This window comes from Benincasa hispida, chromosome 10 (assembly GCF_027475165.1).
Source record: "Benincasa hispida cultivar pf3 chromosome 10, pf3_genome.v1.1, whole genome shotgun sequence".
Lineage (NCBI taxonomy): Eukaryota > Viridiplantae > Streptophyta > Magnoliopsida > Cucurbitales > Cucurbitaceae > Benincasa > Benincasa hispida.
In genome coordinates this window covers 2,120,480-2,142,288 of record NC_143487.1, presented here as the reverse complement: position 1 = coordinate 2,142,288, position 21,809 = coordinate 2,120,480, and the positions used below count along the sequence as shown (strand labels likewise).

At 34.6% G+C, this 21,809-nt stretch overlaps 3 protein-coding genes and 1 long non-coding RNA gene across 5 annotated transcripts in view; 1 reads left to right on the top strand and 3 right to left on the bottom strand.

The window, feature by feature from the left end:
* LOC120088115 (DNA polymerase epsilon catalytic subunit A-like) overlaps positions 1-2,244 on the bottom strand; it is a 49,458-nt gene extending 47,214 nt beyond the window's left edge. For both annotated transcript variants that reach the window (XR_016524053.1, XM_039045186.2), the window contains exon 1: positions 1,200-2,244. Coding sequence is in view for 1 of the 2 variants with exons in the window: in XM_039045186.2 (XP_038901114.2) it covers positions 1,200-1,361 (162 nt within the window). In the remaining variant the exon portion in view is untranslated. The remainder of the gene's footprint in view (positions 1-1,199) is intronic.
* On the top strand, positions 1,610-2,862 carry LOC120088117 (uncharacterized). Its single transcript, XM_039045191.2, has 4 exons — positions 1,610-1,748; positions 1,846-1,935; positions 2,241-2,473; positions 2,595-2,862. The coding sequence occupies exons 2-4, from the start codon at positions 1,848-1,850 to the stop codon at positions 2,619-2,621; spliced, it is 348 nt and encodes a 115-aa protein (XP_038901119.1). The 5' UTR covers positions 1,610-1,748; positions 1,846-1,847; the 3' UTR covers positions 2,622-2,862.
* A 1,431-nt stretch (positions 2,863-4,293) lies between these two features.
* LOC150033041 (uncharacterized) lies at positions 4,294-5,012 on the bottom strand. Its single transcript, XR_016524054.1, has 2 exons — positions 4,850-5,012; positions 4,294-4,604 (listed from the first exon to the last, which is right to left on the bottom strand). It is a non-coding gene; the product is annotated as an uncharacterized LOC150033041 (long non-coding RNA).
* Positions 5,013-5,449: 437 nt separating this feature from the next.
* Positions 5,450-9,819, bottom strand: LOC120088116 (Protein kinase superfamily protein). The gene is made up of 2 exons (XM_039045190.2): positions 9,203-9,819; positions 5,450-6,669 (listed from the first exon to the last, which is right to left on the bottom strand). The coding sequence occupies exons 1-2, from the start codon at positions 9,754-9,756 to the stop codon at positions 5,868-5,870; spliced, it is 1,356 nt and encodes a 451-aa protein (XP_038901118.1). The 5' UTR covers positions 9,757-9,819; the 3' UTR covers positions 5,450-5,867.
* Between the last annotated feature and the right edge of the window lie 11,990 nt (positions 9,820-21,809).

Genomic DNA, 21,809 nt, shown 5'->3' with positions numbered 1-21,809 from the left:
ATTGTGCAATTTTCTCTTGCCCGACTTCTTATGATAAACAAAATACGGCATTGTCTTGTCAGACTAAAAGGTGAATCCATCTCTTTAAAAGTAAAATCATCTTAATAAACTTGTGTTATAAAAGTTAATCAGCAGTGCCTAAAATATACAATAAATTTCCAACTTCATTTAATGAAAATATAAAATTGCAAGTTCAAGTTGTATATTGGAAATAAATTGCGTAAGAGACAAGCTAACAATGTCTTGTGAGACCATGATAATCAACAGAGTTCGGGCACCAAAAGGTGTAGTTATGGCTCCTATCTTGCCTGAAAAAGCTCGAGGCTTAAAGATAGGGGTCTTGTGTCATAGATAAAACTCCGCAATCATCTTATATTATTTGTGTCGATCCCTCTTAATCCGATATTGGAGAAATCCGAGAATAAAGATCAGAGCCATCATATTCTATTATTTCTATAATACACATAAATGAAAAGAAAAACAAAAAAACTATCGTGACTACCTAGCTAGGATTTAACATTTACAAGTTTCCTTGACCACCATATGTAGAAGGGTCAATAAATGTCCTACAAGAATAGTCGACGTGCACAGAAGTTGCCCCACATTCACAAATATATATAATAATAATTAAACCCATAGATGAAGTGATCCATTTCTGATTAATTCTTCGTAAAAATAACTTTAATTCGCTAGGGTTCTTATCCAAAGATTTAAAATAAGTAAATAAATCAGAAACATGCAATAAAAGATAGATGTCCTTGTCTTTTAAGGGCATTCCGCTTTCCTATTTCGGTCTTAACCTTTATCCAATGAGAGTCGGACTTGTAGTTATGCTATAAACTTGGGGATCATAATAGTAAAAAGTTAACCGCCTTGACGCTTGACACCAAATAAAGTAACCTGTACTCCCAAGGCTCCAGCCACTAAAACTATTTCAACTTAATAGCTCACCATATTACGGTTGATTGTGTAATTGTGAAATTGGTTTATCATTTGGCTTTTCTTTTCCTTTTCCTATCTTCAGATATTAAATTTCTTTTCCGAGACAAAAGATAGTTGAAAGAAAGTAACACCAAATTATACTTCAAACTCGATATAAAATTCCACACCCTAAATTACACTTCTTGTGATAAATAGCAACATACCAGAAATGGTAAAAAGAAACTACAATAGCAACCACGACTACAATATTCACTTACAGGAGCGAAAGTGAGCAACCATCCAAGCCTCTTATCGCCTTCAGAGAAGAGATCAAATCCAAGCTTTGATTCGATCTCCTCCTCGGCTGACCGGATTATTCTCTGCTTCTTCGACCTACTACTCTTGTCTGTACGGCCTCGCCGTCGGCTTTCGCCGCTCATTATACAAATCGCCGGTCTCCAACAAACGCCAAAAGATCAGAGAAACACAAAAATTCTTCAGATAAACAAACAGAAGACGAAAAGAGAGATGGCGATAGAGAGTTTTCAGAAACTGTGCTTCCGATTAAAAATGCCGCGACGCTGTCCCTACCCGTAGAAGATTTTCCCGCGCAATTATACACCTTTTAATTATTTTAGGACGAAAATACCCTCCTCATGCAGAAAGGCCCATATGAGGCCCATGGATCGTTTTCGGCCCACGAAAAGGCCCAAAAGCGGAACCCTAATTATAAATAGTTGCGTCCCCCAGGTTGGCTTCCATTCTTTCAGTGACGGCTCCGATCTCTCTCACTGTTCGTTGCGGCTTCTGTTTCGAACTTTTCCCGAGTATTATTTCTCTTCCCGCTCTTGTTTTTTCCATTGATTTCTTCTATGTAAGTTCTTCTCATTTATGGTGTTATAACATTTGATGTTGTTGAAGCAGAGATGAAGGTAGTCGCTGCATATTTGTTGGCCGTTCTCGGTGGCAACCCCAGCCCCGGACTCGATGATGTGAAGTCTATTCTTAATTCAGGTTCGTCTTTCACAACCTATTTGTCTTGTACTCTTGTACTCTTGTACTTTAGATTTTTTTTTTTTTTTTTTTTTTTGCTACTTTGGTGGTTTTGTTTCTTTTGAAGATAGAGTTGATGTTATAAGCTTTGGAAATTGAAAATGGGCTTTGTTCGATCCGAATGTTTAGGTTAGACTAGTAGTTTGTTTATGATTTAGTTAGGGAGGAGCTGGAAAATAAGTGAAATCTTGAAATATCTGACCTGAAATGATGGGCGCTGTTAGTGAATTTCCGTTGAGATTTAATGGTGGGGTTTTTATGTACAGTTGGGGCTGAGGTGGATGACGATAGGATTGGCCTGCTACTCTCCCAAGTGAAAGGAAAGGATATCACAGAGTTGATAGCCTCTGGACGGGAGAAGTTGGCATCAGTGCCGTCTGGTGGCGGTGCAATCGCCGTCTCCGCCCCTGCCGGCGGTGCCGCTGGTGGTGGTGCAGCACTAGCCGCAGCCGAACAGAAGAAAGAGGAGAAGGTAGAGGAGAAAGAAGAATCCGACGATGTAAGTGTTTAACCCGTCATTCTTAGATTTCACACATGTTCATCTGATCTGTTTTGTTGTATTCTAATCTGTGAAAGACCATGAATAATGGGCCTAAATCTTATGTTCTATCTTTCTGCAGGATATGGGTTTCAGCCTCTTTGACTGAGCGCAACTCATTTGGTGTCGTTATCAGTTAGTGTTTTTAGTTGACTTTCGTTCAAGTTTCCGGGCATTGGTAGCTTGGTAGGGGTTTTCCTTTTTTACTTATTTTGGAACTCAAAATTTTTGATAGATGGAAAGTTCATTTTTCAATTTCAATATTTCAGTAATTACTGTCATTTGACTACTTGTATGATTTATGATTCCCACTGTTTCTTATCTCGCCATTCATGATTCGTTTTGGCTTATGCTAATTTGTATCACTGTTTGTTTTATTGTTTTCACTCTGTGAATGTGCAGTTTGCTGAGAATTAGAATGTAGGTGTTCATCGAGCATATGTTGCTTTTATTAGAATCTATGCATCATGCATTCGTTTGATTCTTCAGTGACCTTTTAAGAGATGTTCGAATGTATTCTGTAGTTGGCCAATAAAATGGTGTTTTGATCTAAAAAATCGTTGCTAAATATATGCTTTTGCATGCCACATTTTATTGTAGTTCGAGTGAGATGGTTTTTTTCAGTCTCAAGAAAAATTACTTACTTTTTAGGTTAAATTATAAAGTTGGTTATGTGGTTTATAAGTAGGATTTAGTCCTTGTAGTTTGATAAATCTCTAAAGTTCCATTGAATTATATGGACAGAGAATTAACAAATCGTACAACCAAATTTTAGTTTTAACTAATTTTTTATTTTCGACCATTTAGTTGTTGGTAAAGCAATCTTGCCCCATTTCCTCTCTTTGAAGAGCTATTGATAAAGGACTATTGAAGAGCAATCTTGCCCCATTTGCCGATAATTTATGGGCTATTTGAGTTAATATATCAATAATAAATTTCCAGTTTTTTCATAAATAATTGATATAATGATGTTTTTCTGTATTGAATTCAAAACTTCATTGCCGAAAATTTTTCATAAATCCTAGAATTTTGTAACATGTAAATGATTTTAAATTTTTATTTTGTGGTTGGAATTAAATTGATTTCAAATCGCTGAAATTAAATTTCTTATATAATGCTCATGAGAAAGGAAATGAAAATGTTAAAAGGCAAGTGGTACAGAATATAATAATGACATTAGATAATGTTTGTAGTTTTCGAAGAGGGTCTGGCTTCTACGAACGGCTGTTGAATGAAACGCATGTCCTCAGAAGTTCATAAATCATTTAGTTGAATTATTTTAAAGTTAATAATAAATTTGGGTTGGATAAGTTGATTTGGGTTATACTAAGGGAATCTAAAAACCAATCCAATTCATAAAATTTTTATTTATTTGAATCCAATCCAATTCAAACTACACGGATTGGGTTGAGATGATCAGTTTTTTCGGGTCTCGATTTTTTTGAACATCTTTATCTCGATCCATGGAAGCATGGAAGCTAATTGCTTGAAATGTAAATAACTCATCTGTTCATATGTGTGAGAAACATTTCTAATCTAAAAGCCTACTTCGGTAGAACGTAGGGCCAGTGATAGCAATGCTTGAACTTATCCAAATCGTGATATTTTCCTCTATACTGTACTTGGCTACACAAATGAAAAGCCTACGGGGGATTTAAGTTCCTACCTCCAATGAAAATGGGACCATGGGCAAAAGATTTATAACAAATCAGAAGAAATTCTTTTCATCACTAACTGGTGACTGTCCTGCTTATCCCATCGAGACTCAAAAGCCAAACACATGATGCCAAAAAGCTTCTCATTTGGATAACATTTTCAATTATTTGGGACGAAAATTCTATGGCTTTCGGTACAAAGCTTGTCCACATGTCTCCATTTCATTCCTAAAACATGAAGAGAATACAAAGAGAGAGATTGACTGTTAACAAATTCATGGTTCTATTCAGTCTGCTTGCAGATCTGTCCAAGCTTCGTACGTTTTTTTGCTCTTCTTTTCAATTTGATGATATGTCTGCTGTTTGTAGAGTTAGCTAAGAAATTGGGTGGAGAAAACTTTCAGCAGAATTTCCAAAACTCGCTTGCTTTTAGAAGGCTGCATGCAGATTAGGAAAAGTGAGAAACATGCAGGCATTTGAGACAAAGGGAAACAGACATATTGAAGAAATCAAAAGGGAGAAAAAGGGCAAATCAAAGCAAATGCATTACAAAACTACAGGAAGACAACTGCTCAAAAACAATTGTGTGTTTGTGTCGACAACCCCGTCTTCCTCTAAACAAAACAAGCCATGTGGATGTGTTAGCGAACTTCGCATGCAAACACAAAAAAATAGATGATACCTATTTTCATCCATGACCTATCAGCCATCGCCAGCTACTTTGCCATTGCAAGCCCTCAACAGAAGATCAGATGTATGCTGTACTTATCTCTGATGACACCAGGACAGGGAATGGATGCTATTGCACCATGGGAAGCACAGATAAGAGACGGCTTCTACAAGGCAAAAAATATACAAAATGAATCAACATCATATCAAAATGAAAAATATTATGAAATAGTGATAATGTAAGATAGTAGACAAAGTTCATAGAATATGCTGCATTACATATCAGTAAAAAAAAAATATTATTATTATTATTTAAAAAAAAAAAAAAAAACTTTATTTGATCTTATAGTGTGTATGGGCCATGTTTAACTTTGAAATCTTGAGTTAATATGTTGGGGTTGAGAAGTTTGTGTTTGGATTTTGAATCTTGAGTTAATACGTTGGGGTTGAGAAGTCTGTGTTTGGATGTTGTAAAGATGCAGTTTCTCAATAAATGTCAAATTTCATTAGTACATTATTGAAGTTGGTAAAGTTCAACTATCTAACACCAACTTATGAAATCGGTAGGACAAATATCTCCTATGTTCATAACTTGCTAAAAGGACAACAAATGTAGGTTTGTAGAGGTAATTTTCATTCTCAAAAGTAATGTTTCTTGACGCATCCAAGTGCACTTACTATCAAACAGGCTTTATTGGACCTGATGCATCAAGATCCTGCATTGCATGATAAGATATTTATATTTTGCTCAGTTGAGCTGACTTTTGGATTAGAAACTAAAGAAGGCGGGAGATCTAGTAAAACTATTTTTAACAGCTCTAAAATCTCAACCAGCTAGCTAATATGGCTGAGGTTGTCTCTCTCAGTCATAGCTTAGAACTATATTTCAATGAAGTGTGCTTTATTAATATATGCACATCAAGATTTACAAAGGCCATGTGCTCGCAGAATAAGCTATGGAAAATTGTGCGACCGTCCCTGGCTGAAAATAACTAATCTCGTAACAAAACCAATCTTGTTCACTTTGACCACTAATAATATTCCACTGGGGCCTCTGTGCAGCTTTCATCCGATGCAATTTTCTCTCTACTACAAGGTGGAGGAATAAATGGTGGCGACGTACATCTCAATAATGCCCAATTAACTCCTTGGAAAAAAGAATGGTGCTTGATCGCAGACGACCCTGTCGTCGATCCCAACCGCCTAGCCGGGTCTTTGATCAATAACTGAGAGATGAGATCCTTCGCTGCCGTTGGCACCGCTGGTTCTTTAGGGAACTCAAGGGCTCTAGCCACTATATTGGCCAAGGTGAGCTCATTGTCCATGCCTCTAAAGGGTGTCACTCCATAAAATAACTCGAACACAAACACCCCTAGAGTCCACCAGTCCACTGCGCTTCCGTGGCCCTCACCAGAGACGATCTCCGGTGCCAAGTACTCATGGGTCCCGACAAACGACATTGATCGGACGTCAACCGGTTCAGCAACAAACTCGGGTCCGTTGCGGTGACCAGACTTCTTCTTGCGCTTGCGTTTTGGGTTGAAACATGACACGGCGGGGACTATACAATTTGGAAGTATGCACGAGGATGATGTGAAAGGAGGTGCATCAATTTGGTAGTCCTTTAGCGGGGCCGTGCCATTTGTCAGATTTTTAGCATTGATAACCTGTGGGGTCGCCGTTGAATCCTCGCATTTCAAGGAGAGATCAAAATCAGTGAGCATGATATGGCCGTCCGATCGTACCAGTACATTTTCCGGCTTCAAATCACGGTAAACAATCCCCATCATGTGAAGGTACTCGATAGCAACCACTATCTCTGATGCATAGAATCTACAAAGCAAACAAGAAATGTCAATAAAAGTTATACGAAATAATAAACTATAGGGTGACGGAGACTTGACACAAAGTCAATAGCTGACAGGGAGAGCCAGAGAGAGATGAAAAAGAAACAAAAACATCAAACCCAAGCATGTCTGGGAAAATGGCTATTTCAATTGGCCCTATATACATAACATAAATAGCAAAAGAACAAGAGAGAAATAACGAAGTGTCTGTAGACTTTTAGCCTGAGCTGTGGGCCGGTCACATAATAGTTAAATCAATGATATTACGTGGAGGGGCTTCAAAAATTTCCCTCCTTTTTATTGTATATATGTCTCATCTCCTCAGCCTGGCCAGTTAAAGTTGTCACACAATAAGGATATTAAAAAATAATGTGCTTTCACATTTAAAACTGTCCCGAAGAGAACCTTCCCCATTATTATTGGAACATGGGCGGCCTCGGATTCTTGCATATCACATGGTTATTCTTATTAACTTACTACAGAACATTTTGAAGATTTGACAAAACGTGAGATGAGCGATGAGTGATTGGCCGTCTTAGATTTGAAACTGAAGGGTTGCCCTGAGAAAGTTTCGTGAAATGGTTAGTAAATAATCCCAAAAATCCATCAAAAGCGCGCAGAGCCAGCAGATTTGGAATTCTAATTCCTTTCGAGATCTCAAAATCTTCAGGAAAGGACATGTGAGCCCCTCGCTGATGCTAAAGAGCAACCACTAGAATTGTTTATATGCCAATTTGATATTTTGGCCATATAAACTCTAATGTATGTATTTATATAGTGCCTGTCCTGGACCCTACACCATCACTGCTCCCACCCCCCCGCATCCCCAAAAAATTAAATAAATAAATAAATAAAGCAAAACTAATTCTTGAAGTAACAGAAGGAAAAAAGAGAGAGAAAAAAAACTCTTTTTGCGGCAATGGTAATAAATGGACAAACATTAATCCGCTTACTTACCATTACTTTTTCTCTGATTTATTTATTTTGGTCTATTTACTTTACTTACTAGTATGGTGGCAAACTTTCTCTATAATAAATTAAGACAACCTGCAAAAACTTATGGGACCTTGCACAAAAATTATGACGCCTTGCCATGGAACTAAATGAAAGTTAGCAGGAGTTTATTTAACCAGCTGGTGTGGCATAATAATAGATGGTTATAATTCAATATGAGCTGGCTTTTCTGCATCAATGGAGACTTTAGGGGTAGTTGCCTTTGTTTCCAGTGAGAATAAATTGTCAATTAACAAAGAATTAATGCGATGGGGACCCTATACTTCTTCCTCACCACACCATCCAAACCGATGTCGTCAAAGTATAAACTACCTAAAGTAGTTAAGGGGTCACTTTTCTTTCCCAATGAACGCATGTTTGGACTCAGGAATGGGAGTTGAGGTGAAAAGAGTTGTTAACTCCACTCCTTACCTTGCTCAAAAAATTTGTGGGTCTCATGACTAAAAACATCAATTTCATAACTTATTAACTCTTTATACCATAAATCTGGACGAAACAACCCTCTAAACAAAACAACTCTTGTTCTTACCTCTAATGTTCCATAAGTTGTTTCAGGTACAAAATACCCTAAAAACAACCCGCCAAAAAAGTATTCTAAAATTTCAATAAATGGAAATACTCTTAGAAATATGTGTTGTATGTATATTCTAAGTTTATTTTTAAAATATTATCAAAACCACAACTGGTTAAGAGAGATAAAAATATTTTATGTTTAAGTTTGTCTCCAATAATCAATGAAAACCTACTTTGAATATTCTCTCATATGTATCCTTCATAAAAGCAAATTTAGAAAATAAATTTAGTTTTAAATAACAACTCACAAACAGCCCCTAAGAGAACATTTCTAGGCACCCAGTGACTCGAGCTTCATGGTTTGCTCCACTTGGAACAAATTTCCCAAAACACCGCTGGCAGTAAAATTATTTATTTAAAAAAAAAACGAAAAAAAAAAGGTCAGCAGAGAACATGAAGTTTGACCTTCTAATTTGGATCCCTATTGGAGAGCTCAGAGACATCGACTCTCGAGCTCACGTGGGCCTTGCCTCATCTGATCACTGAGTCCGAGACAGCACCCAACAGTCCCAGTTTCTCTCAAAATTAAATACACTATCTAACCTTCTTCATAACGAGCTAAAGATAATCCACTGCCAACAGTCCCACAGTAACATCCTATTCCCCTCAAATCCCTCAAGCGACAATGACCAACCTGCTGGTCCCCACCTCTGACCCTCATACCGGTCATGTCAGAAGTGGGCCCACTCCCTCGTATCGTCACTTTCCCAGAGCATGCATTTTCCCCTCTTCGTCTACACTCGCCCACACCCGATTCCAACCCAACTATCCAATTCCACAATTTAAATTTTATTTTAAAAAGAAAAAAAAAGTTTCAATCTCTGGAGTTGTAATTTGTATAATGTACTTTGTGCGTGCAATTATAATATAATGAAACTGGAATCGAAACTAAAGAGATGAATGATGATTCATTGATTTACTATTGTGCGCACCTCACGGCGAGTTCATCGAAGCGTTTGTTAGGTTGCCGTTGCCGGAGAACATGGAGGTCGCCGCCGGGACAGAACTCCGTCAAGAGACAGAGCCACTTCGGCGAGTCGATACTAGCATAGAGCGTCGGTAAAAACGGATGGTCCAGAGACTCCAAAATCTCCCTCTCAGTCCTTGCTCTGCCTTCTTTACTCCTACTCGCCAGTTCCTTCTTATCCATTACCTTCGCCGCAAACAAGCATCCGTCTTTTCCAGCGGACTTTAGGCCGGAGAGGTAAACGGAGCCAATGTCGCCAGAGCCAAGGCGGTGGAAGAACTTCAGGTCGGAGAAAGCGAGTTGGCGAGACGACGATTCGGATCGGATCCGGTTAACAGCGGACCAGCAAGGGTCGGAGGAAGGCGCGTGGGGCTTGCTGAGAATGGAAGGGATGTTAAGGGAGGAGGAGGAGGCGGTGAGAGTGGTCTCGGAGCCGGAGCTTGTACTGCGGTTGGTGTTGGTAGAGTTGAAGCTGAGGCTCTGCAGGTCGTCGGCGATGTCGTCGGGAGAAGACTCCATTGGAGAAAAGGAAGAAGAAGAAGGGAGGGCGTTTGAGGAGCCAAGAGAGGGGCAAGGGGAGTGATTTTTGAAGGAGGTGGGGGAAGAAGGAGGAAATATTGGGCCGGGTCATGTGGGCTAATTGGGCCCAGTGGGGGCCCATTTTTGGAAGGGCTCGATTTGCCTAAATTTTGGGTGCCATGTTGGACCGGGTTCAGTAGACATCTCCAATCATATGTGCCGTATCTTCGGGGACTAATCGTAAATTATGCTCAAAGTTTCCAAAATTAAAAAAAGAATAATGTACTTATACTCTACACTCGGATCCATTTTTAAAAAAATTTAAAATTATTTATTTCAATCTTTTTTTGCAAAGGAAAAAAATAGATTGAAAATTAATATTTATTTCAAATCTTTTTTCAATCCTAGAGGATCTATCATATGTATTTTATTTTGGCTTCCCAAGTTAAACTTAATTTTGATGAGATTTATTATAATAAAACTTAATCTAGTACATATTTGAAGTACATTGACTTTATTGTTATATGTTGTAAGTTTAGTGATCAAAATATGACGAACTTGTTAATATAAAACTAAATCATTACAAACTAAACACTAAATACTAAATTGTTGTTTTTATAAAAATTTTGGGCCTTTTTTTTTTTACTTTGTGTCTATTTAAAATTAAAATGTATAAATTTTATACACGTACAGTTATACTTATTTTTTTCTTTTTATAATTATGGTAAAGTTTAAAGACTCATAATCGGTTGGTTCAGGTAATCCATAAGGAAAATGCTTGCCACTTTCTTGTTGCTACGAACAAATCGAATGAGGCAATTTGTCTTCAATGACGAGGTCATGGACGAAGTGGCAGTAAACTTCTATGTGCTTAGAGCCGGCATGGAACACAGGACTGGCCGCCAAGTGTGTACCACTAGCATTATCACAGTACAAGATAAATTGATAGTGAAAAAGCACCTCTTGATAGCGTAGCAAATAAGAAAGTCATAAAAGTTTAGAGGTAGTAAGGGTGAATACTAGATCTTTTAACTATTAAGTTAAGCAAAAATTATTAGGTTCACACGAATTCCGATTGATGTATTGACAAATTAAAGAGGATGTCTTTTCAAATTTTACACATACAAGCAAGTCTAAAAAACTAGACTTTTCATCAATTGTACTATATATATTTATATATGTTGTAATGAATAAATAAACATATTACATGAACTTATACTATCAATTTTGAAGTCTGATGTTCAATCCCTAAACCACATGTATTAAGAAAAAAAAAATACTAATATGACTTTTGTTGTGATGAAGAAAATAAAATGCCAAAATAAATGGTATAAAAATGTAAAGATGGAAAGTATACCAAATCAAAGAAGAATGAAGTTATGATTTAAACTCATTATAATTTCATAATTACAAACCTATATGAGAGATTCGAACCGGTAGTAATCTCAACTAGTTAGGCTATACTAAGATTAAAACTAAACAGAAATTCGCTAAATAATATTTTTAAAATTGATGTAGCTCGAGCTGTGAGGAGATTGTGGAAACGATTTCGACATTCCTATGAACAACCAAATAAATTATAGAATATATCTATTTTCAATCTCTCATTTATTTAGAAGGATTACGTCATCATATGTTATTCTCACATATTTAATTAGAAACAACCAGCAAAAAAATTAAAAATTAAGAATAAAAATAAAAAGAAAAGAAAAGAAGAGAAGAAAAGAAGAGAAGAAAAGAAGAAGGAAAAATTTCACTTATAGAAAAAAAAATGTTAAACTACTTAAAGAAATAACAAGAAAACAATACTGATAGACTTTATCAGTTTCTATCACTATGGTATCAATGATAGATTTATATCAGTTTCTATCACTGATAGACACTGATACCTTCTATAACTTCTATCAATGATAGATTTTTATCAGTTTCTATCACTGACAGACTATTGTTTTTAGATAGTTATGATAGACATTGATATATTGTTATCAATCTCTATCACAGATAAATGTTGGTAGACTTCTTTTATCAGCCTCTACTTGTGATAGACATCGATAATAATGTCTATCATAACTATATAAAAGAAACAAAACCCAAATCTAGTATCCAACTTCATGGTTGAATCAATTTTAACATCAAAACATAATGGGTGTTCAAGAGCTCGACAAAATTAACCCAAAATGTCCAAAATCTTACCTCTAATGGCCAAAAATCCGTCGAACTCTAGCCCTGACATCGACAAGACAGCGATGGCAAGGATTGGGCTACATGGATCTAGGAGTTAGAGGAAAAGAGAGAGTGGATCGGGTAGAGAGAAAAATTGACTCATCGACAGCGATGTACAACCAGATCTGCAATGTAGACTCAAACAGTGGTGGATCGACGATTGGATATGAGTGCAGTGGCTGTTAGACGTTAGAGTGTGTGGGTGAGAGAGAGAGACCGAGATCGGATCGAAGAAGAAGAAAGTATGTGAGTTAGAGGGAAAGATTAAGATCGGACAGAAGAAGAAGATGGAGAATGGAGAAGATGATTAGATTTTGTTATTTTGGGTAAATAGTTTCTCTTGTTTTTTTATTTTTGAAAATTTTCCTTTAAAAGATCTCGATGAATATAAAACTAACTAAAATACTTTATACGATTCAAAAAAGTTGTGTGTGTGTGTAAATTATTAAATTTCACTTATTTTAAGCTGAGTTATAAACATTAGTTTAGTTAAAGCTAGTCCCACACTAGGACTAGCATTTTTCTAAAACCAAAAAAGAAAGTTTTATTTGTGAGAAAAAAGAAAGTTTTCTTTTAAAAATACTTAGAAAGTAAAAAATCTCATCCTCTACGACATATTTTATATAATGTTATAAACATAGATGTCGATAGACTATACCTTTCATATCTATATAATAATGATAGCTACCCTACGACGTTAAGTAACATCATATGGTATGAATTGTCAAATAATAGAGCACAATAATTTAGTAAAGCTCTAATTTTGAACATTGTCTTAGTATGGTCCGAGTTTCATCATGCAACTCCTTCCCAACATGCCACATGGATTATTTAATTCCTTACAATGCTTAAACATATCTATTTCGCGAATGGTATCAATTTTCATTTTAAAATTTCATTTCATCAAGTTGGACCCTAAACTTACAATTTCATCGAGTTGGCCCAAAAAAATAGAATTGGGAGATCGAGTTGTTTTCGCTTCTTATTTAGTTCGAGAAATTTATGGACCACGATTAGAAAAGAATCAAATTTATATTTTATTAACTCTTTACCCTTAGTGTCCTACTTCACAATTCCACCTTTCGCCTCAAACATCACATTGATAATTCAAAATCACAATATGAAAATATTTGTTTCGATAATATCAAGCTTCAAGTTGAATTAATGGACAATTTCCCAAAACTCGTGAAATGGGGGAAAAAATGCTTTAATATCATATTTCTAAATTTTTTATTAATTTAGTTTTATACCTATGTTTTATAATTTATTGAAAAGTATGTGAGAATACTTTGTAAATAATTTTTCAAACGAAAATTAGGAATAACTATATACCGTCAGCAAGTATTAATTAATAAATCCTCATGAGTCGATTTCATTGAGTTGTTTTTCTACCAATAAGGTGTTTAGGGTATGAGAATATTTATTTGTCGTTTTTACATTAAAAGAAAAAAAGAAAGGGAAAAAAAAAAGAGCAAAGAGTCTTGTTTTGTGTTAGTTTTGTATCAAAACAACCAGAAATTTACAATCAGCTTAAGTTATACTATTTAAAATGAAGTTCAATTGCCTTATGTTTATTCACATTTCTTTAATTAAGGAGGTTCAAAAAATTCAATGACTCCTAACTCGTGTCGTTTAGATTGAGTTATCAATTTTTTTGGATTAGGTTGGATTCAAATAAATGAATATTTTATGAGTTTGGTTGGTTTATGAATTATCTAAAATCACTCAAATTAATCTGAACCAATCTAACTTATTATTAACTTTAAAATATATATTTTCTTTACTTATGATACAATTAGATATACGTATATTTATTTTAGTTTTATTTAATTTCATTAGGTTTTTGGATAATTTATTCCCCAACGACTCTTCAAAATAGTTTTAACACTTTTGAAAGAGATTTTACATTATATAAATTGAAATTGAGTTGGTAATCTCAATTCAATATATGAAATTAGTTAAATCAATTTTTTATTTATTAACATTTTACTTCTTTTTATAACAAAATTTTAAATAAATGACCCAAGTAACTCGAACCAATACAACCAAATGTTTCATGATTGAGTTGGGTTGGATTCATGTTTCATCATTATGTTGGGTTCATATTTTAATGAGAGTTATTTGGATTGAAGAAATTTACAACCCGAATAATTGGGTTTGGTCTAAAAAAATCCTTCAACCCAATCCAATCCAACACACAAACACCCCTATCTTTAATAATAAATACATTGCAAGTTGTGGATAAATATTTTAAATCTTAAGAGGATATACAGATGTATAATCTCTTGACCATCTTTTAAATTAGTCATTATTCATGTTACTATACATACACGTTTTTTAGAAAAAGTATAATAGGAACATAAGATTCAAATCACAAATATTTTGATCGCTGATACATTTATACTTTATATCTTAATTGAGTTATGTTCGTTTTGGCTATTGTACTATACTTATTCAAACATTCATAGCAACTTTTTTATAACCTAACAAAAGAATAATAACAACTTTGTAACAACTCGACTTTTTAAGACACTTGATATGGTCGTTACTTCATGCATGCATAAACTTATACATAGACATTTGCAATTAAAACCAGAAAATACATCTTCACTAAGTAAAGAATTAAAACAATTTTATGCTCAAAATTTAATAACGTCCTAGGTCAGGATACCCCTAAAACATAAATTTTATATGAAGGAAAAAAACTAAAAACTAAAATCTCTAACACCTATATTTTGTCCAAGATCATATTCATGAAAGAAATCGTAAAACATGAAAAAAATATATATATATGAACTCAAACGCAAAAGCGTATGTCTAGTCCCTTTAACACTACTACGGATTCCTCTTGTCAATTGCCTGAGTATCATTGCCCTTACCTAAAAAACATATAAGAGTATAAAATACTCAGTAAGTTACCCCATTACTGGGATCAGGCTATGCATTCACATACAGTGAATGCCTGGAGTTAGTGGGACATACATACTAAAATTGTTTCTGAATGGCTAACTAAAGGAATAACTTATCTTTCCCTTACATGCATGTATAGTCGCCTGATCGCACATCATCAAATAAAAACATGATAATGAACCCATCGATTCACGGAGTCATAGCAAACAAATGAACCCGTCAGTTCATGCATGCCTAGTGGCCTGATGGCACATCGTCAAATAAACATGGAACGGGGCATGTCGATCCCCTGTATTATAACATGCGTCAAGGCGAGGCGGTATATCACCCCTACTAGCCTAACATGCATCACATACAAAATTTCATAGGAGGTCCCATAACATAAAACATAATAAAATTCATGATTGCAACATGCTCATAATCCTCATCAAATTCATATATCAAGTGGGTAACATGCTATAAAAACCAATAAATGTCATAATACATCTGAACTAGGGCATCTGGCACAAGGGCACCCCTATAACAATGTCACTTACCTCAAATTAAGTCGAGACAATTTATCACGGCAACCAATTCCAAAATTCACTGGAATTAAACCCTAGAACATAAATCATATTCTAAATTAAATTGTTAGACCCGATTCCAAACATAATTTACCCAAACAGAAGGGCTTTGAAACCTTAACTTACCAAATAATTGATCAAAAAAATATTTACTCCCACTGGAAAGTAGCTCAAGGTCCTTCGAAACTCCAAACTCGCCTTCAAATATTATGGGTAAATTGACTATTAAGCCAAAATTAAAACAATCTCTATGGCATTCCAAAACGTTGCCAAGCACCCAAAGAAACCCACTAAATCTTGCAAACGAAACCCTTACTCACAATATCTAAGATTACGATGCAGACCAAAGTGGCACGGCTAGCAACTGGGTGAGTTAAAGCGAGGGAGAGAGAGAGGCGGCGAGCTATCGAGTAGGGGTGGTCATTCAAACCGCAAAAATCGAACTATTTCTAAAAACCAAATCGAAAACTCAATGAAACCGAAAAATGTGGTTCGATCCGGTTTGAAGAAATTTTGAAACCGAATTAATTCGGTTCAGTTCGATTTCACTTTCGAAAATCGAATTTGAAACCGAACCGAACCGTTTTTAACTAATATATATATATATATAAAAGAGTAAAATCGAATTTAAAATTGAATCGCTTTTAATTTAAAGAATAAAACCAAATTTAAAATCGAATTGAATCGAATCGTTTTTAATTAAAAAAAAGAATATAACATGGACTTTTTAAAAATGCCAAAATCGAATTTGAAATCTAATTAAACCAAACCGCATTCGGTTCGGTTCGGTTTCACATTTTAAAAAATTCAGTTCAGTTCGGTTTAACCACCGAACTGAACGGAACCGTTTCCACCCCTACTATCGAGAAAGAAAGAAAAATAAGCACAAAAGAAGAGGCTCTGTGCGTCTAAAGAAAGAAAGAAAGTTTTCTTTTTATTTTCTTTTTCTTTACTTTCATGCTTACCGGGATAACCTGTGTGTGTTGGGTTGTATAACCTAAAACTCACAATTTGTAAAATTAAACATATTTGCAATTAAGATTTTATTGAGGTTTTATTCAATAAAATTCTTATTGAATATATAAATTACACTAAATCCAATAAACTAAGATCCATGGTTATTACATGAGTACTTGGACTTTATGTAGAGACATAAAAGTGGATCAAGTTCAAATAGATAGCCAAAATGGTCCATAGTATACGGATAAGGTTGGGTACCTTATTCTAGGAATACTATCAGATGTAATCCACTTTGTATTTAGTACAAACGATGTGATCTCAATTTGTTCGTGTGAAGACATGCGAGTGGGGGCGTTCTACGCAAAGAGTTCATATAAGATCGAATCGATCGAATCAAGAAATAAGTCACTCTTACTTTATAACATTGTTTACTGTTTAAGACTGACTATTTCAAAGCAATGACCTAGGTAATTTGATTTTAATCCTGAGCTAATTACGAACAACTGTTTATTCGGGATTACCCTTAGATTTGCATGAGTGAGGGTTGGCTCAACAGCACTAGCTCAATAAGCCTCCCATTTCAGGGGTAAGATCGAGTAGATAGATATGACATACGGTTCAAGACGGACGCTCCTACCTATTTTTGGGAATAGTAGAGAGGTTGCTCCCTTTAGTATTGACTCCAATTCTTGAATAAGAGGCCTCACCCTCTCATTGGCCTGATAGAGATTCAGTTTGATGAATTAATCACAAACCAATTATTCATTAGAGTATCAGTGGGACTTACAGAGCAAGATGTAATCCTGGAGATAACATAACTTTTGACCCAGCCGTTATTACGAATAACTTGTGAATGGTCGACTTACTAATTATAGTTAAATCGAGTGGACAGAAATATATCTACAGCAAGGGGAGTGCAGCTACGGGCTTTAGTAGAGTGAACGAATGTTGATTAATATAGTTTAAAGAGTCTAGTCAATTAACTTCGATTTGTTGGAGCCCATGATTTGTAGGTTCATTACCCCTACTAGCTCACAAACGGACTAAACCTTAGAATAGTGTGATGAGATCATTCGAAACGTTCAAATTTGAATTAAGGAAATTAGCAATTATATAATTACGCATTTAATTAGCGAATTAAACGAAATTAAAGAATTGAAAATATTTAAACTTTATTTAAATATAATTTACATGAATAGAGATTCATGATGAAGGAATTGGTGTGATACATTAAACTAATTTAATTAATTAGATAAAGATTGATTTTACTTGAAATTAATTATAGAATTGATTTTGTTTGATATTAATTATTGAATTAATATTTTATAAAATTATTTTAATTGTTTTTCATTTTAATTTTGAACATTAAGTTTGAAAATTAGAAATTAATGTTTGTTTAAAATCAATTTAAAATGAAAAACAACTCTAAATGGATTTTTCCCACATTGAGCACTCACTCTTATACCTAGAATTTCACTTTCAATTATGCATGTTTTGGTGTCAACTTGATAGACAATTTGAATTGCATGTTGGTTTTGAATAAAAGGTTTTTTTCAATCAGCTAAATTAATGAATAGCTTGTTGAACTTTTCAAAAAAAAAAAAAAAATTTGAAAAAGGGTTCTTCATCTTTAAGCTACAAAACCAGAAAAAAGTCTCCAAAATTCCCTTCTATTGTTCTTCATTTTGGATCCCACAATCCAATCTAAGGTCTTAGAGAATAGTAAGGAAGATAAAGTGGTGGTCTACAAGCATTTGGAGTCAAAATTCAAGCTGGATTTAAAGATTGAAGATTTATTTAAAGGTATATCTTCAAAACCCTATTTTTAGTTTATGAACTTGCATGTTTTCTAAGTTAAAAATGATGGAATTAGAGTAATTAAGATCCTAATCGCTTCTGCATGTTGAATGTCAATACCATCAATTGGTATCAGAGCATGATTTAAGTACTCGATTCGTGTTAATTTTGGTTTGGTGGGTGTTTTTCATAGGTAGTATGAAAATTGTTGCTTATATGGATAATTTCAGATTTCGCATTAGAATTTTCTTCAATTCAGTGTTAATTTTTATAACTAACTCTTTAATTATGGGCCTTAATGTGTGATTAAGTGTCTGTAAATTTGTTAGAGTCAATAGAGTTGCAACTAGGTTGTAATTGAAGAAAGAAGCAAGAAAGGTCAGGCGTAGAAAACCATGTTTGAAGCTATTGCAATACAGTGTTGCAACGCTGCCAATAGAGCATCGCAACGCTGCACTTCAGGCAGCCTGTGGCATTACAACGCTAGGATGAAGTGTTGCAACGTTGTTAATCCAAGTCCAAAATGTGCACGCGCGACCCGACCGACGGCTCAAGTGAATTGGTTTGGTCGGTTCGGGTCTTGGAGGTCTGGTTTTGGCCGATTCAACCCTTTGTAGAGCCTTGAAGGTTCGGTTTGGGTGGTTCGGGTCAATTCTTGTGTTCCGGAGGATGTTTGAAGTTGTTTTTAATTATTATTGTAATAATTTAGCTTGATTGCTTGCTTAGGATGCCAAAACTTGTCTATATCAATGAATTTAATTATTTATGCATTATGAATATATGTTATAATTAAATAAATCTTTTATGTGCATATAGTATGTCATATAGATTTAAAATCTCACCATAGAAAGCATGTAGCATGCATTAAAAGTATGTTATAAATAGTTATAATATATAGTATGCATGTTTTAGGGTTTCAAGCTTTTAATATAAATAGTCACATTAAATGTTGAAATGCTTGATATATATTATAAATGAAAAGTATGTCTACAATTTGATAAAGTGTTAAAAAAAAATGGATTAGACATTTAAATCTATAACAAAGATGAGATGCATGCTCACTTAGGGTTAACAAATAATAACTTGTTTTAATAGTTAAAATACGACGTTATCTTGTAAAACCATGGTTACAAATTTAATCAGTCTATAATCCTATTTAAAGCTGGGGGTCCTTAAGTTGACGGTTTACGGAACATTTCCTATCTGAAGATTATAGCCAAAATATTAAGCGTTATGAACCCGATTTTATGAGTATGAGTGAACGGTGTAAGGTTTTAAATCTGGTTTATCACCTAGACATCATAAATTAAATCCAAATATAAATGTTATACTTAGAAAATCACCTAGACTTGGGTTGTTTTATTAGCAAGAATATACACAAGTAAATATTTACACAAAACAATTCAAACATTTCAGTAGGAGATTAATAACATATACGATATGTTGTTCTTAGCTCTCACGTCTCTAATAGTTCATATCGTGAGATTCATGCTCGGCTTCATGTCACCCTAGGAGTGGCCTCCATCGGAAAGTGTTTACATGTGTCAATAGAAAGGTAAATAGGGGAAGTAGTTCGTAATGAATGGGTGAAGGTTGTGTCTCAACGTATCCTGCGATTTCTTCCATTAGTTTGGACCGTGAGATTCCTATATTGCGCTTGCTTGTAATTTTTAGACGACATAAGCTAGTCATTTTACAGCAATTATCCCCTCAGGAGGTTGTAACATGGGATTCGAAATAACTTAAACTCTATAAATGGATAAGATTTCTTAGGTTCATTCCCAATCTTGACTCTCTAGTTCGGTAGCATCGTTGGGGTCGACCTCTAAGGTCTGAAAATGGAGAATTACACTTACGAGGATTACTAAGTGTTAGTAAGTTCTTGACCAAAAGTGGTAACTAAATGACTATAGGAATAAGAGTTATTTTAGAATTAGTATTTAGTCAAGAATGTCTTGCTTCAGTGAAGGAGTATTTGACAGCCCCTCGGTAGCATCTATTCTGACTCACTAAAGTATCGTTGCAAATAAATAATGAAATTGGGTACATTATGACTTTTACTCAAATTTATTTGGATTTAAAAGCAATTTATTGATTAGAATATGTTTATATTTTCAGCATGTCGAATTCTTCTAAATTACTCGCTTCCAACAAGTTTAACGGTCTTAATTTTTCAACATCGAATATAAACCCTAACAGATGATGATTTAAAATATATTTTAACAGAGGAATAACCTCCATCTCCCAGCTCATCAGCAAACCAAATAGTTTGGACTACATATGACAGATGGATTAAGGCAAATGAAAAGGCCCAAATCCATATCTTAGCAAATATATTCGATATACTAGCTAAGAAATTCGAGAACGTGGTTTTTGCTAGAGAAATCATGGTTTTGTTATAGACATTGTTTGGACAATTGGTTAGGAACGATATTGTTGAAGATGTTTATAACCATGACATAAAGGATAGAACCTCTGTTAATGAACAAGTTCTGAATATGTTAAAAGTAATAAACATAAATGTCATAGATAAGGAAACTAAGAAAGCACAACAAAGTAAATATGATTTACTCGTCATTGATACATGTTTAGTGGAAAATGATAAATTAACCTAAATATCATATTCAGATGCCATTAATCATATTGCGCTTTCGCTCATAAAACTAGTTCATGGAGGCAGCTTACAAAGACGATGTTCTAACCACTGGAGAAAGGAACCAAAAGGCCATTCTTCATATACTGCTCCGTGGGAGAAATAACCTTTAAGGTAGGGACCAGGGAGGTTGTCTCAGCTAAAACAGTGAGAGATATGAAGTCATTTATTGCAAATAGATTCATTTTACTTGAAAATGTTTATTACATTCCTTCAATGAGAAGGAGTTTAATATCTATCTCATGTTTGCTAGAATAAAAGTACAAAGTCTTTTTTAAAGATAATGAAGTATTCATAATTTCAAATGGTATTAAAATATGTTCTGAAAAACTGGAAAATAACTTATATGTTTTAAAACCTTCTGAGGTAAAAGTTGTTTTGAATATAGAGATGTTTAAAACACGTGAAACTCAAAATAAAAAACGAAAAATTTCTCCTAATGTCTATCTTTGGCACTTAAGACTAGGTCACATTAATCTCAATAGGAATAAGAGATTGGTTAAGAGTGGACTTCTAAATCAGTTAAAAGACAACTCCTTACCAACATGTGAATCCTATCTTGAGGTTAAAATGACCAAAAGATATTTTATGAGAAAAGGTCTTAGAGCCAAAGAATCCTTAGTACTTATACATTCAGACCTCTGTGGTCTAATAAATGTTAAAGCCCAAGGAGGGTATGAATATTTCATCAGCTTTATCAATGATTATTCTAGATATGACTACATTTACCTAATGCATCATAAGTCTAAAACCCTTGAAGTGTTCAAGGAATATAAGGCAGAAGTTAAGAACCAATTAGGTAAAAGACTAAAACACTTCGATCAGATCGAGGTGGTGAGTATATGGACTTAAAATTATAGAACTATTTGATAAAACATTGAATTCGGTCTCAACTCACAGTACCCGGTACACCTCAACAGAATGGGATAGCATAAAGAAGAAATAGA

Bases quoted from the DNA above. Each gene is read 5' to 3' on its own strand.
- LOC120088117 (XM_039045191.2), top strand. From the start codon at position 1,848: ATGAAGGTAGTCGCTGCATATTTGTTGGCCGTTCTCGGTGGCAACCCC. The intron at 1,936-2,240 runs GTTCGTCTTTCA...TTTTATGTACAG, and splicing joins GAAGTCTATTCTTAATTCAG to TTGGGGCTGAGGTGGATGAC. The intron at 2,474-2,594 runs GTAAGTGTTTAA...ATCTTTCTGCAG, and splicing joins AGAAAGAAGAATCCGACGAT to GATATGGGTTTCAGCCTCTT.
- LOC120088116 (XM_039045190.2), bottom strand. From the start codon at position 9,756: ATGGAGTCTTCTCCCGACGACATCGCCGACGACCTGCAGAGCCTCAGC. The intron at 6,670-9,202 runs GTGCGCACAATA...TTTGCTTTGTAG, and splicing joins TTCGATGAACTCGCCGTGAG to ATTCTATGCATCAGAGATAG.